The sequence below is a fragment of the Panicum virgatum genome, chromosome 5K (genome assembly GCF_016808335.1).
Source record: "Panicum virgatum strain AP13 chromosome 5K, P.virgatum_v5, whole genome shotgun sequence".
In the NCBI taxonomy this organism is placed as follows: domain Eukaryota; kingdom Viridiplantae; phylum Streptophyta; class Magnoliopsida; order Poales; family Poaceae; genus Panicum; species Panicum virgatum.
In genome coordinates, this window is record NC_053140.1 from 57583289 (window position 1) to 57597169 (window position 13881).

The 13881-nt window shown below is 45.7% G+C and overlaps 1 protein-coding gene and 1 pseudogene across 1 annotated transcript; one reads left to right on the forward strand and one right to left on the reverse strand.

Annotated features, from left to right (window-relative positions):
• Positions 1-592: 592 nt before the first annotated feature.
• LOC120710346 (fructokinase-1-like) lies at positions 593-3370 on the reverse strand. Its single transcript, XM_039995972.1, has 4 exons — positions 2879-3370; positions 1533-1865; positions 1180-1296; positions 593-1067 (listed from the first exon to the last, which is right to left on the reverse strand). Exons 1-4 carry the CDS (start codon positions 3269-3271, stop codon positions 939-941), a joined length of 972 nt encoding a protein of 323 aa, XP_039851906.1. The 5' UTR covers positions 3272-3370; the 3' UTR covers positions 593-938.
• Positions 3371-10916: 7546 nt separating this feature from the next.
• Positions 10917-13852, forward strand: LOC120710348 (annotated as a pseudogene).
• The last annotated feature ends 29 nt before the right edge of the window (positions 13853-13881 follow it).

Sequence of the window (13881 nt, forward strand, 5' to 3'; positions counted from 1 at the left end):
AGTAGTTGTCAGCTCCTGTGTCACAAAGGTAGCTCTGCTATTAATATTATTAATCACAAGCGGAGCAAGACTAAGCAGGCTTGGGCGCACTTTTAAGTAATGGCACAACCATCTTCTTCGCTGATACCGACTGAAAGATGCCTAGATGCATGACAATTGGGCGTTTCATCAAACAGAACATCGGAGTATATAAGAGCCATATTTTAACAACGGAAAAGCTACCTCTGCTTGTTGCACATCATAATTTTTTGGCAGATTCTTTAAGCTACGTTTAAGGCTATTTACAGCACACAGTTCGCATAAACAAAATGAGCAAAGCGCAAAGTGGGTTGCCTTGAGCAAACAGCAATCATATGGGACACCCTTGCAAATGCAGGGTATATTCCACAGATGACAGATAGGTCATACCACAACCAAAAAACTCAGGCCTCCAGTTGATCACATGTTATGATAATTTCTAAGCCCCAAAGGCGCACATCAAACAACACGTCAGTTACATACAGATCTATTACAAACAAAGCTGATCAATGAAGCCCCAGCTACATAATAACCATTCGGCAGATGCCAGTGTCCTCTGTCTGAGCTATCTATCTATCAATAAAAATTAAAACATCTCTTTACCGGAGCAGATATCACATTGCACATGGAACCCCGAAGGCAATTCATACACCACTGGAATAAGAATTCAACGAAATTTTGAAGGAAAAAAATTCTACAATTATGAATTGATTACTTGACCGTATCAAATGCACTGAGATATAAAAGGCTCTGCTTATTGCAAGTAGAATTCTAGAAACAAAACACCCTTTCAAGAAGGGAAGTAGGGCAAGCAAAAAGGGCTGGTGTCATGGAGCACCCGCTTTTCTTCCGATCCAGATCAGCATACAATACAATTTGCAGAAGTCGAACCTAGTGAAAACCATAGCAAACAGGGTGATCTATGCCTTCGCTATTAGCTGCAAGACCTCAGTTTCAGTGGGCAGCGACGGGATCGCCCCTTTCTTCGTGGCAGTGATTGCTCCACAAGCATTGGCGAATTTAATCGCCTCCTCAAGCTTCTTCTGATCCTGCACAATCAGCAGGCATCGAAATTTCAGTGACATGGTAAAACTGAAGGACCAACTTGACATGTAGAACCGGCAATCTTTTGGATCAATAAACAAATTTCTGGCAACTTACTTGTAGAGAGGATGGATCTTGGACGATCTTTCGGAGCAGAGCACCAACGAATGCATCACCTGCACCTGTTGTATCAACTTGCTGTACTTTTAAGGAAGGGACAGCTCCACGGAAATCCTGCAGTCAGGTATAGCAAAACTGTCAATATCAGGATTATCAGCACCAGAAGAAATCCTCAAGTCACCATGTGCAAGCTATATACTAACAAAAATGTACACTTTGCCTTTTGGATCTACCTTTGGCAAAGACAGGACATAATGAAGTTGGATGTGAGATTGTGAGAAGTCCATGAATATTCAGCACAAACAACCATTTTCATAGGGTGGTAGCTAGCAGAAAGTTAGAAGGCATACCCTGGCATAGTACTTGCATCCTTGATCTCCAAGAGTCACTAGGAGCAGCTTCATGGTAGGCCGCCACAGCTTCATGACAACATCATCCTCCACTGAGTCTATGCCTGTCAAGAACTCAAGCTCGACCTCGCTGACCTTGACAATGTCCGCCTGGTCCCAGATACTCAAGATCATGGTGCGGGCCTCCTCACGGGATGGCCACAATGCCTCCCTCAGGTTTGGGTCATAAGAGAGCAGTACACCAGCCTCTTTGGCAATCTCCATCGCACGGAGATGTGCTGACCGGCAAGGCTCGGCAATCAAGCTTATTGATCCGTAGTGAAAGACTGCAGCCTGAACAAATTACACCTTATGAGAATTTACCCAAATGGGGGTGAGGAATGGACACTGTGATTATGCAAGTTCGATACAAGTTAAAACTGGGATACTAAGAGTAAGATAGAATGGATGCAGATATTTCCCAGTAAATTCTGCAAAAGGAGCACATTTTTAGCCATATTTGAAATAAGCATGAATGCATTGAACTATCTAACAGCACCTCCTGAATCCTGATACGTGATAGTTCTCCGTTTAATTCAAGCTTGGATAAAAAAAATTGGAATTCTGTTTAGCAAATTGCCATATGAAACAAGCTGTCTGGCAACGTACGCTTCTGCATTTATGTCTTAGTACGATCGCACGATGCACACAAATGTTTTCAAAAGGTTCAATGAATACGGGCAAAAGGTGGAGTACGTGACATCAGTTGGGATGCCCACAATTATTGACCCACTAGAAAGAAACAAAATTCCAAGTAGATTCCATTAATACACGGCAAGGCCGATGATTTCTACAAGGCCAGCTCACGCCGATGGATCCAAGAACCACGGGTTTGACTAGTTTCATAACGGCTCTCCTTTGGGCGGCTACTTAATTGTCTCCCCCAATTTTTAGGATGAATCACAGAAGCCACATGACCAGATCCAGAAAAGAACAATTCGCCAACTAGAACGCACAACAAGATCCGACCAAAACCAGCAAAGAGGGCTCCCACTTTCGCCCAGGAATCTTTGGATTCACCGAGAAGATTCAACATCAAAGCGCCCGAATTAGACGACGGGAAAAAGGGTTTGCCTTTAACGTGATAAGCAAGAAGAGGGTCAGGAAAAATTAGAGGCGCCGCAACCTAAGCCGCACGCGAAATCAGAGCAAGAAACCTATCGGTCGCGTCCCAGATCCGAGGATCGAAATCGAGGAATGGGCGGAAAGATTCAACCATGCTCGACGGGATCGATCAGGTTGTCCGCGGATCACGGAGGGAGCGAAGGCACGGGATCGGCAGGAGAGGAGGGGCGAGGCCAACTCACCCTCTTGATGAGCTCGACGTTGAGCTCGTCGGCGGTGAGGAGCATGTCGGCGCTGGGGTTGCGGTAGAACATGAACTCGCGCTCCCCGTCGGCGCGCAGGGTGACGAAGGCGAGCGCGGTGCGCGCGCCCGCGTCGAAGACGACGCCGCCGGCGTCGACGCCGTTGTCGCGGAGGATGGCCGCGAGCATGCGGCCGAACTCGTCGTCGCCGAGCTTGCCGACGAAGGCGGCCCCGCCGCCGAGGCGCGAGACGGCGATGGCGACGTTGGCGGGCGCGCCGCCGGGGGCCTTGAGGAAGGCCGGCGCCTCCGCCAGCGACACCCCCGCCACCGTCGGCACGAAGTCTATCAGCATCTCCCCGAAACTCACCACCAGCTCCCGCCCGCCCGCCATTGCCCCTGGCAGTTTGGCCCCCCAACACAGCGCACGGACGCAGAAAGAGAGAGAGGAGAGGGCGAGGAGGGTGGGCGCGTGTGGGGAATTTTCTGGTGAGGTGGCGAGGCGGCGTGTTATATAGAGGGAGGGGGGGGGGGGGGTTGGTTGCTCGGCTCGGGGTCGGGGGTGGAGGCGGAACTGGAGAGAGGAGAGGAGATGCTGGTGTGGTTCGCGGCCGCAGCCGTGTTGGGCTCTGCAGGGGTGGTGTCGACGGCTGCTCTGCTTCGATGGCTTAATTTAGGGCTCCTCCCCGGCTTTTCTTGTAAAGTGTAGATGGAGGCCATTCCTTGCCGTAGGAATAGAATGGAATGCTATTTTTTTCTATATATGAAGTATAGGATGGAGTCATGGAGATCCCCGCTCCATATCGAGTCGAGAAGACATCCCAAATAGTATATATGTGACTAAAGCGTGCGAGGTTGATTTTCAATAGTTACATCAAAATCACATCACATTGATATGAAATGCTTTTATGATCGTCTCTATATCTATCACCATATTTTGTGTTTTGATTTGATTCTATGTGTCCCTAACTATATAGCAGTATGATTAGTGATTCAACTATTTCATAATTCATCATCATACAGAACTCTGTACGAAAACAATTATAGGTACCATAGCGTATAAGAGTGTGAAAAATCATGTTTTCATAACCTTACTTTAGTTGGTTTCCATCTTTTGCCGTTTACAAAGCAACTAGGCTCCAGCTCACCGTGGAGTCCAATCTAGCTGGATTTGACGTGTTGCTATCATCGAACTACTAGTGCAAGTCGAAGAGAAAACCTGTGCATCTATGCCCACCCACCGCGACTTAGGACAAAAGATTAGGGGAAACCACCAAGGCCTCGTCACGCCCCCATCCACGAGAGTCTCTTAAGTTGTTTCGCAATAGAAAAAAGTTCAAGTTACTCCCTCCAACTATTGCTGAAGTCTATATAATCCCTGGACAATAAAACCATTTACTTACCCCCGGGTTTCTGAAGCAAGCCTATTTTCACCTTTGGTACCCACAGAAACTGGTTTTGGCTACGTGAATAGTGAATTAGATTGTTTTGACAACAAGGATGGCCTGATGGTTACATCATTAACCATTGTCCACTTATGCCACCAACGCAACACGCTCGCCTTGCTGCACAGATCTAGCCATCCAGGCCAAGGTCGTTCAGAGGTAATATAGTGTTCATATAGCCAAAAAGGGAATAAAGGTGAAAAATGAGTTGGTTTTGAAAAGGGAAAAGTCCAATTTTCACCCTCGAACTATCGCAAAAGTCTTATTTTCAACCTTTAACTATAAAACCGGACAACATAGGCCATCCAACTGTCAAAACCAGACAAATTTGGCCCTTGGGGTGGTTTTGAAGGTGGTTTTGCATTTTCTAAAAAAATTAAATAAATCTAATTAGATCTAAAAAATCAAAACTAATTCATTTTAAATCAGAAAAATATGAAACTAGTACCAAATTTTTTCTAAAAATGTAACATATCTATTATTGCTCCATTTGAATCTTAGTTATTAAAAATAATAGTCATAACTGCAAGCAACTAAATATTATGAACATAAAAAAAATTAGATCTGAATTGCTCACAAGTCATTTGACAATAGATATGTTACATTTTTAGAAAACTTTTGATAACTATTTCATAATTTTTTGACTTAAAATGAATTACTTATAAATTTTTTAGTGTAAAATTGAATATTTTTAATTCTCAAAAAATAGAAAACCACCTTCAAAACCACCCCAGGGGCTAAATTTGCCCGGTTTTGACAGTTGGATGGCCTATATTGTCCGGTTTCGTAGTTGAAGGTTGAAAATCGGACTTTTGCGATAGTTGGAGGGTGTAAACCGGACTTTTCCCTTTGAAAACTCAAGGGGCAAAGTAAACGATTTTATAGTTTAGGGGGTTACGTGAACTTCGGTCATAGTTGGAGGGACTAATTTGGACTTTTTCCTTTTGCAATTGAACCAAGCTGAGGGATTTCAATTAGATCAACTAAAGATGATTCCGTATATATACTCTTTTTTGTCAAGTATGCTTCCACAAAGATACACGCAATATATACGGACTTCTTGGTTTTCCCATTAATGTTGGCATTGCACATACACAGGCCATCTGCAACAACAATGCTGCCTAGCATGAGACCATTAGCCGTTAAACGTTGGATGGATCATCAGCAACCATTGGTTTGGACATGTTAAACATGAGATTATGATGCAAATGAAAAGAAAGCTGGCATACGTAGCTCTAGCTAGATGGTACTACTGTATAATTCAAGTGGATCCGGTGATGTGCTCTGTTTTTATTGAAAATCTAGACATTACCCCCACAGATTACAACGACAACTTTCAGAAAATCTAGAGAAGAAATTCCAATATTCAACTCCGCCCAACTTTGCCTAGCCAGAGGGCCTGTGTCCAGTGGTCGGTGGTCAGTGATTCAACCCTCACAGGCCGTTCAGAACGTGCTCAAAGGCAAGCAGTGGATCCAGCCCCATCCGAGCAAAAGTGCAAAGGGGCAGCCGGTATTACCCTGGCAAAGAGGGAAGAAGCTGCCCTGCATGCATGTGGTGCTGCTTGGCAATCTAGTATGATTCTGTTCTCACCTCGTCACACCCATGGTGCTGCCAATTGTAAAGCAGCATTAGTACCAAGAAACAACAGGCCATTACCGTTTGTTTAAACTGAAGAACGCGGGGGGGGGGGGGGGGGGGGGGGGGGGAGGGGGTGATACGTGAGACCATGTGCAAGTGCCTCTGCGCAGTGAAACACATAAGCTAGTGCCAAATTCACTTTGCGTTTGTCTTCTCTACGCTCTAGCTAAGTGCATATATGTTTTTAGGAAAGCTGTATACTCTCTTTTCTATCCATTCAGAGTTCAGGTTGTGCTCTTCCGCCCGTGCATGGAATGGAACATGCCGTGCTGGGCCAAGCACTGCTGCTTTTCTGCAGGAACTTATCCTTTATTCCCTTGTGGGCGGTGACGCTGACCGCCGAGAGCACGGGTTAGGATTTAGGACTTCCGTTCCAAGCGAGCCAGCCAAGTTGGGCACCCACCGATATATGCAGGAGCTGCTTTTCTATGGTCCATCCACGGATAGGATTATGCCATTCTGGTCATATGGTTCGATTTTATCCGCTCCAGCTTTTTCCAACTAATAGTGAGGTTTCAACTTTCAGAAACTAGGGCTACATCCATATCATGATCGCAGCAGCATCCACCATCTCTTCTGTATATGAAAGGTCAGTTACCTGATCTTTCAGAAAAGAAAGGTCACAGTTACCTGAATCTGACATGCTGTGGTGGGTATGGGCTGAAGCCTGAGAACTGTGAGGACATACAGGCGCCGGCTGCCAAATCGCTGATCCGTCCGATCCTACTGCGAGCCAACTGCTAGGGATTCCGGAGAATAAACATATCATCTGGAAGGATCAAAACGTCGTGTTCAAGGGGGGAGCCGAGCAGGCGTGCATGAACTTGCTTCTTCGTGTTTTCAGCCTGACCGACGGCGGCTTCGTTTCGTCACTTTCTTTGACGAACCGGCGGCGCGCGGGTGACGCTGTTTCCAGGGCTGATTTGCCTGACGACGATACCAGGAAAATAAATTCAAACAGCTAGCGGCGGCTTAAAAAAGTAGCTAGGGCGCTGAATCTTGCGAGGAGAGCTTTAGAGATCTTTGAGCCGGGAACTCTGACTTGGCCTGCATGCACCGACACATGAAAGCGAGAGCTCAAATTCCCTGCTGTTCTAGGGCTACCGTCATCATCATGAGACTGAGATGCAATCACCGGCAATAATCGATGGTCACCCGACATGATTAAACTAATTAAGATGCGTGCGTGCGTAAAGCCACCGCCGACCGGCAATATTTTAGTTCTAGCCGTCCTGCGCCTCGGCTCCTGCATCACCGGCCCGCATGTTCCCCGAAACGGCGGAGTATTTCTGACGGTTTTTTTATTTTTTTATTTTTCAATTTCGTTTTTTATAAAAATATATTTTTGTTTTCGAAATTTACAGAAATATACCCCGGCCGCCCCGCTGCCGGGCGGCAGGGGCTTTTCTGCAAAAAGTTTTGCAGAAAATTTACGCCCGGGTCCCTGGAGGACCGGTCGTCCGCGAAATTTACAGAAATATACCCCGGCCGGCCCGCTGCCGGGCGGTAGAGGTTTTTCTGCAAAAAGTTTCGCAGAAAATTTGCGCCCAGGTCCCTGGAGGACCGGTCGCTCGGCAACGGAGCGGCCGGCCCCCCAGGCCGCCCGGCTGCGGGGCGACCGCCTCCCCTCCACTATATAAGGGTTTGGCTGCCACCCCACCCCTCATTTGCCTCACTAAAAATCCAGAAAAAAAGAAAAAAGAGGAGGGAGGGAGAGGAGGGGTGAGGGAGAGAGGAGAAACGGCGAAGTCCTGCCGGATTTTCAAGCCGGCGATTGCAGGTAACTAAAATTTTCTACACTTTACAAATAGATTATATTGTAATTATTTTTGTTGACACAGTAGATTAGCAATCATTTTAATTATTATTAGGAGTGATTGGTGGTACATTAAGGATTTAGTGGTACTATAGTGGTTAAGGTAAAAATATAGTTTTGAAGTTTAGGTGTAGTTACTTGTAGTGATTAGCGTTGATATAGTACATTAGGAATCTGATTAATTAATGTTAGTAGTGATTAGTATTAGATTAAGGATTTAGTTACGGTTATGTATGAATATGTATTTGAACCAGATGGTAGCATGTAACAATATAATTTTATTATGTATGTATGTGTAATTGAACCAGATGGTAGCATGTAACAATATAATTTTATTATGTATGGACATATAGTGTTGTACGATGGTACTATTTAATTTAGATGTGTGTGATTCTATTGCATTGTTTTGATCTTACGTGGTAGGTATGGCCGGGTTACTCATGCGTTGCTGGACCCAATAATAGACTCGGGTCACCGGTCCTTCCTTGCTGTGGTTCAGCACCAACAACTCAACGTGCTGCGTCCACATCCACCTGCAGAGTTGGTTCCTGTAGACCCACGATGGGTGACTAGGTGATATGTCGTCTATTTTCTATTTTTATCCGTTATACATTTCGTTACATAATGTACTAACGTTTGTGCACTATATGATGCAGACAGAGTGAGGCAGGTCTTCTCACTGTGGCTCGTCTTGCTGAGAGTGACTTGGTGAAGCTAGACAGGTCTCTACTTTCAGCTATCGTTGACAGATGGAGACCTGAGACACACACGTTCCACCTCCCTTGTGGGGAGATGGCACCGACTCTGCAGGACGTTGCGATGCTACTTGGTCTTCCTATCACCGGAGACGCTGTCGGGCCCCGCGTGGTACCTTCTACGTGGCTGGAGGATCTTGAGCAACGTTTTGTAGGTGTTGCCACCACGATTGATCCTGAAGATTTCAATGAGCACCCACAGTCGAAAGGCCCTTCCAAGTCATGGCTCCAACAGTTTCAGGTACAACTTCCTACAAAACGATGTGTTGATGCATTTTATGGCTTTGAAATATCTCATGTGTTTCTTATTCTCAATGTTCGTACTTCATTGCAGCCGGATCTATTGGTAGTCGATGCTGATGAGTACAGCGTGACTAGATCACTCGAGGCATACCTGTTGTGGTTGTTTGGGTACATCATGTTCAACAACTCACACGGCAGAACTACGATGAGCATGCCGGCGCAACTCGAGGCCTGGACCACTCAACGTGATAGAGCCCGAGGCATCCTTCAGGCCTTTGGTACGCGGACGGAGTACGAGGATTTCTATGGATCGTCGCAAGCGTCGACGTCGGTTCCTTGTGGTCCCGCATGGCAGCAGCCTCCCTCATACCACCGACAGTACGAATGTATGGTGTGACATTTACCGATCCGTATGTTTGTAGGTAGTATTTAAATATGACTCCACACAGGATACGGCTACCCCGGTTCTCAGCCCTATGGAGGGCTAGGTGCCTCGCAAGGAGCTCCATTTTAATGAACCCAGTTTACCTCTATGACACCAGCTGCAGGGACTTTAAGTAAATATGTGGTGCATAATTTTATTTACTTATGTTTTATGGTCGAATGCTCATATGTTATTATTTACACTCAGGATCACAACAGTTCACCGGAGCGGGGCCTTCTTCGTATCACCCTATGCCGCCACCAGGAGAATATGAAGGAGCTTCTTCCTATCCACCACAACCACCACCACCTCCAACACAAGGTACTTACAATAATTTGTACGAAATTGCATTCACCTATTGAACGTTGGTTAATTTTTTTTTTGTGATATGTAGGGTGGTCTCAAGACAACGACGGGCAAACTTCGACGACTTTACACGGTTGTTTGCTACGCATGCCCAGGACGATGATCCCAGCTTGCATACACCTATGTCTCTATTACGCCATCCTACCAGAGACGTGAGGCCACCGGACCGTCATAGCTATCCTACAGATCACGTACACGCACAACGTAAGAGAGGTCGGCATGGCAGGGGTGGTTAGTTGTTGCCACTTGTTTCTCTATTATCATTATGGACCTATCGTCTTGGTTTTCATATTTTGTACTCAAACTTCGTCTATGCTACCTTGCAATACAAGCACACTTTTGCAGTACTAATGAACTGTTAGACTATGATATGGTGTATAAATAGTGTTACGACGAACGAGTATTTTTTCCTGGAATTTTTGAACCAAATGAGGGGGGCAGCCCTTTTAGAAGGGAATGAGAGGTGGTCGCCCTGCAGCCGGGCGGCCAGATCCAGCCGCCCCACTGCCGGACGGCCTGGGGGGGCCGGCCGCTCCGCTGCCGGGCGACCGGTCCTCCAGGGATCCGGATGCAAATTTTTTGCAGAAAAGCCCCTGCTGCCCGGCAGCGGGGCGGCCAGGTGCCGGCCGCCCGGCAGTTCTATAAATTTCAAAAACAAAAATATATTTTTGTAAAAAACGAAATTGAAAAATATAAAAATAGAAAAACCGCGTATTTCTGTATCCAAGGTTGCAAACCAGTGGGCCTTGCCATTCAGAATCCGGCCGGGCCTCTGCTGCTCTGCCTCCTTGGAGGAGTAGATCGAGCAGGTGGTTTTCAGAGTTGAGGAATCAGGAGGAAGAGGATGGTGCCTGCCGACCCCGAGGGGGCCTTGGCTTCACCTGCCGCTGCCGGGTCAAGGCAGTATCAGGTTTCTAACTTGTTCAGATTTGCCCAATACACACGCAAATTTTGGAGAGCGCTGACAGAAGATGGCTTGGTTCAGGCTTCAGAGTTCCAGACTTCAGAAATACTGTACTACTCCGGGGGCTGTTGGGGTTCACACGGGTGACTCCCAGCAGACTTATCACACACTCCAGATTTTATGTTTTTGGGTTTAAATCGGTCCAACAAACAGGTATTTTGTTCCGGAATAATTTTTTAATTGTTCTAGCAATATAAAAAAAAATTGTTCGGGAACAAAAAATTTTTTGTTCCGGAACAAAAATCTTTTTATTCCCGAACAAAAAAATAATTATTGGGCTTGAGCGATGGTTTGACTGCCAGTAGCCCGACCTCCGAACTGCAATTACTTTGGCTGGGCTATGTGGGCCAATCCAGATTGCTGCATCTTGCAGAAACGGCCCATATAGGCGGCCCGCGACCGGGCCTCTTTCGGAAAATTGGGGGTCGTCGTCGTCGTCGTCGTCGACTCATCGCGGTGGCGGTGGTGGTGCTTGCGGCAGCCAGGGGCGGATCCAGCGTGGTCGACTCATCGCGGTGGCGGTGGTGGTGCTTGCGGCAGCCAGGGGCGGATCCAGCGTGGGGGCTGGGGGTGCGCCAGCCCCCCTACATGCTTGCACATTAAGGAAAAATAGAGGAGGAATGAGGGGAAGAAGAAGAGAAAAAAAAGGAGAGGGGGGGCTGGAGGAGGAAGAAGGATGTCAGCCCCCCTGTCCATGAATTCTGGATCCGCCACTGGCGGCAGCAGGTCCAGGCCATACGTTGGTGGGGAGCGACCAAGGCGGGAGGTGAGACGACAGATGGATCGATCTCTCTCCGTGGCGGCGGCCGTCGTCGCTGTGGCGCTCCTCTGCTTCTCCGGCCTCTGCCACGGGGAGCGGCTCGGGGCGCGGGAGTGCGAGGACCTGGGCTTCACCGGCCTCGCCCTCTGCTCCGACTGCAACGCCCTCTCCGAGTTCGTCAAGGACCAAGGTACGGCCGAGCCGTCCTCTGCCCTGCGCCTGCTTTTTATGCGCTACGGATGAGATTCGCGATCTGAACCGGGAAGGCGTAAGAGTGATCGGGGAGCTATTCGGATGTGAATTTATCCCAGTTTCGCATATTTGGAGCGTCAAATCTGCTGCAGTGATCTGGATCTGCGTTGCTTGCAGCCAGGAGCGCTAATACAGGGAAACTTTTTTTTTTAGAAATACAGGGAAACTTAATTAGGATTTAGGTTTAGGACGGCAAGATAGGACTTTGATTTTAGACCAATGGCACTTCAATTAGAAATCTGAAAGCAGGAGAAGGTATTATTATGTGTAATGCGTATTGTACATGCCAGATATCCACATGATCATTAATTCGTCGAATATGAGGATAAATTTACTTTATTAAGCCTGCAACTGGTTATAAAACTAACTGGAGAAATCATTCATGTCCTAATTGGACTGGAAAAACCTGAAACTTGCCCTTAGCTCAGCATTTGTAGCTCCCTGTGGTATTTGGTAAGGAAGCCTCACTGTTTGGGTCTGCTCTTTTCATTGGTCTCTCTATGAGCATTTGATCCGGTTTTACTCAGATACTGGTGAACCATAGTTTACTTTCTACAAAATACTGCCTATGTTTGATCATATTTTCCTTAAACTAGCTGGACTTGAAAGAACATTCATTTTCCTTAACTTGGAGGGTTATACTTTATCAAGTTTGTCCATTGCTTCCATGGATGAAATCTGTTGTTCAGTTGAGGATTTACGTCACCTTATATTGGAAAGGCTATAAAGGGTGGATTTCTTTCTTCACACGTGTTATGCCATGTGACTGTTTTCAATCTGAACAGCATTTTGTTTGTCTACAGAACTAGTGGAGGATTGCCGTAAATGTTGCACTGAGGATTCAGATGATTCAATCAGCAAGGTATAAACTATGGATTCCATAAATCTCTGTAAGGAAGACAATCATTTTACCTTTAGTCTGCTATGCTGGCCTTAGTCTTGGATTTATAGCTCTCTTTGTGCATACTTTCTTACAGTTGATTCACTGTAAGGAACAGCTGTTTTTACAAAGTCTGCTTTGGTGGCCTTTTTAAGTCTTTGGATCTATAGTTCTCTTTGTGCTTAATTTCTTACAGTTGACTTATGTGAATAACAGTTATATCTTATAGGATGGCTAGTTATGTAGCATTTTTTAAAAAGGGCTATATCTATTTATGCTAGAATCATGAGACATATCAAGGCAACTTGAAGGTTAGAGGCCCAGAATGTCTGGTAACCATGACTTCATAGATGGTTTTAGGACGAGCATGAGTGTTAGAAGTTCCATAAGTACTAGTTCTTTATTTCCATAAGTACTAGTTCTTCATTTTCCCCTGACATAGCATCTAACTGGTGTTTGCTATTGCCAGCTCACATTCTCTGGTGCAATTATTGAGGTGTGCATGAGAAAGCTGGTGTTTTATCCAGAAGTTGTTGGCTTCCTCGAAGAGGATAAAGATGACTTCCCTTATGTGGAAGCCCGTTAATCGTATGGTTCTCCACCAAAGCTCATAATGCTTGATGACAAGGGAGAACAAAAGGAGACCATAAGGCAAGTTCTACTTAACTAAAGACTAAACCTCTAGTTATCTGGAAAAGTGATGAAGATTCTTGGATTTTTCTTACAAATGCTACAATAACTGTCTGACTGGATTTTTTTTTTTGAAACTGTGACTGGACTACTTTGTATATATAAATTCGTGGACAGAAAAATGCTTACTTCACTGGTATTTGAGTGCTTTATGGGGCTGCTGTAGTATGCTGAGGTCATTGCTAACATAGCCTGAATTTTCCCTCGTCACACCATTGATCCAAAGATGATAATAGATGTTTGCTATTGTACTGATTAATTTGGCATATTTGTTCATGTATATCGAGCATATATAATGTATGGTAGAAACATCCCATTTGTTCATTGGATCATTTACTAGAAATCTAAGATGAACTGAAATTTGCAGGATCGACAACTGGAAGCGGGAGCACATTCGGCAGTTTCTCAAGGAGAAAGTGAAGCCAGTGAAATCAGACAGCTGAGTTCCTGCCATAAATGCCTGAACATTTCCATGTTGACGTTTCAGTAACCCTATGGAATTTGGTACTTTGCAAGCAAAAGCAGCTGATATGAGATGTGCATCAAATTCTGTGTGACATCTGTACACCAATGTTTGTACAAGAAGCTTCTGTAGTGTTATTTCTGGCATACTTGTATCCAGTTCCAATTATAGTCAGGTAGCTGGGCAACTGGCACCGTGATTCATGAAAATTAGTTGTAGTACTAGTTGTTACCCGGAGCTTTATAACTCAACGAGTACTTTGCGCGCGCCAAGCTATCGTTGTGTGTTTTCTTTTTTTGTATGAT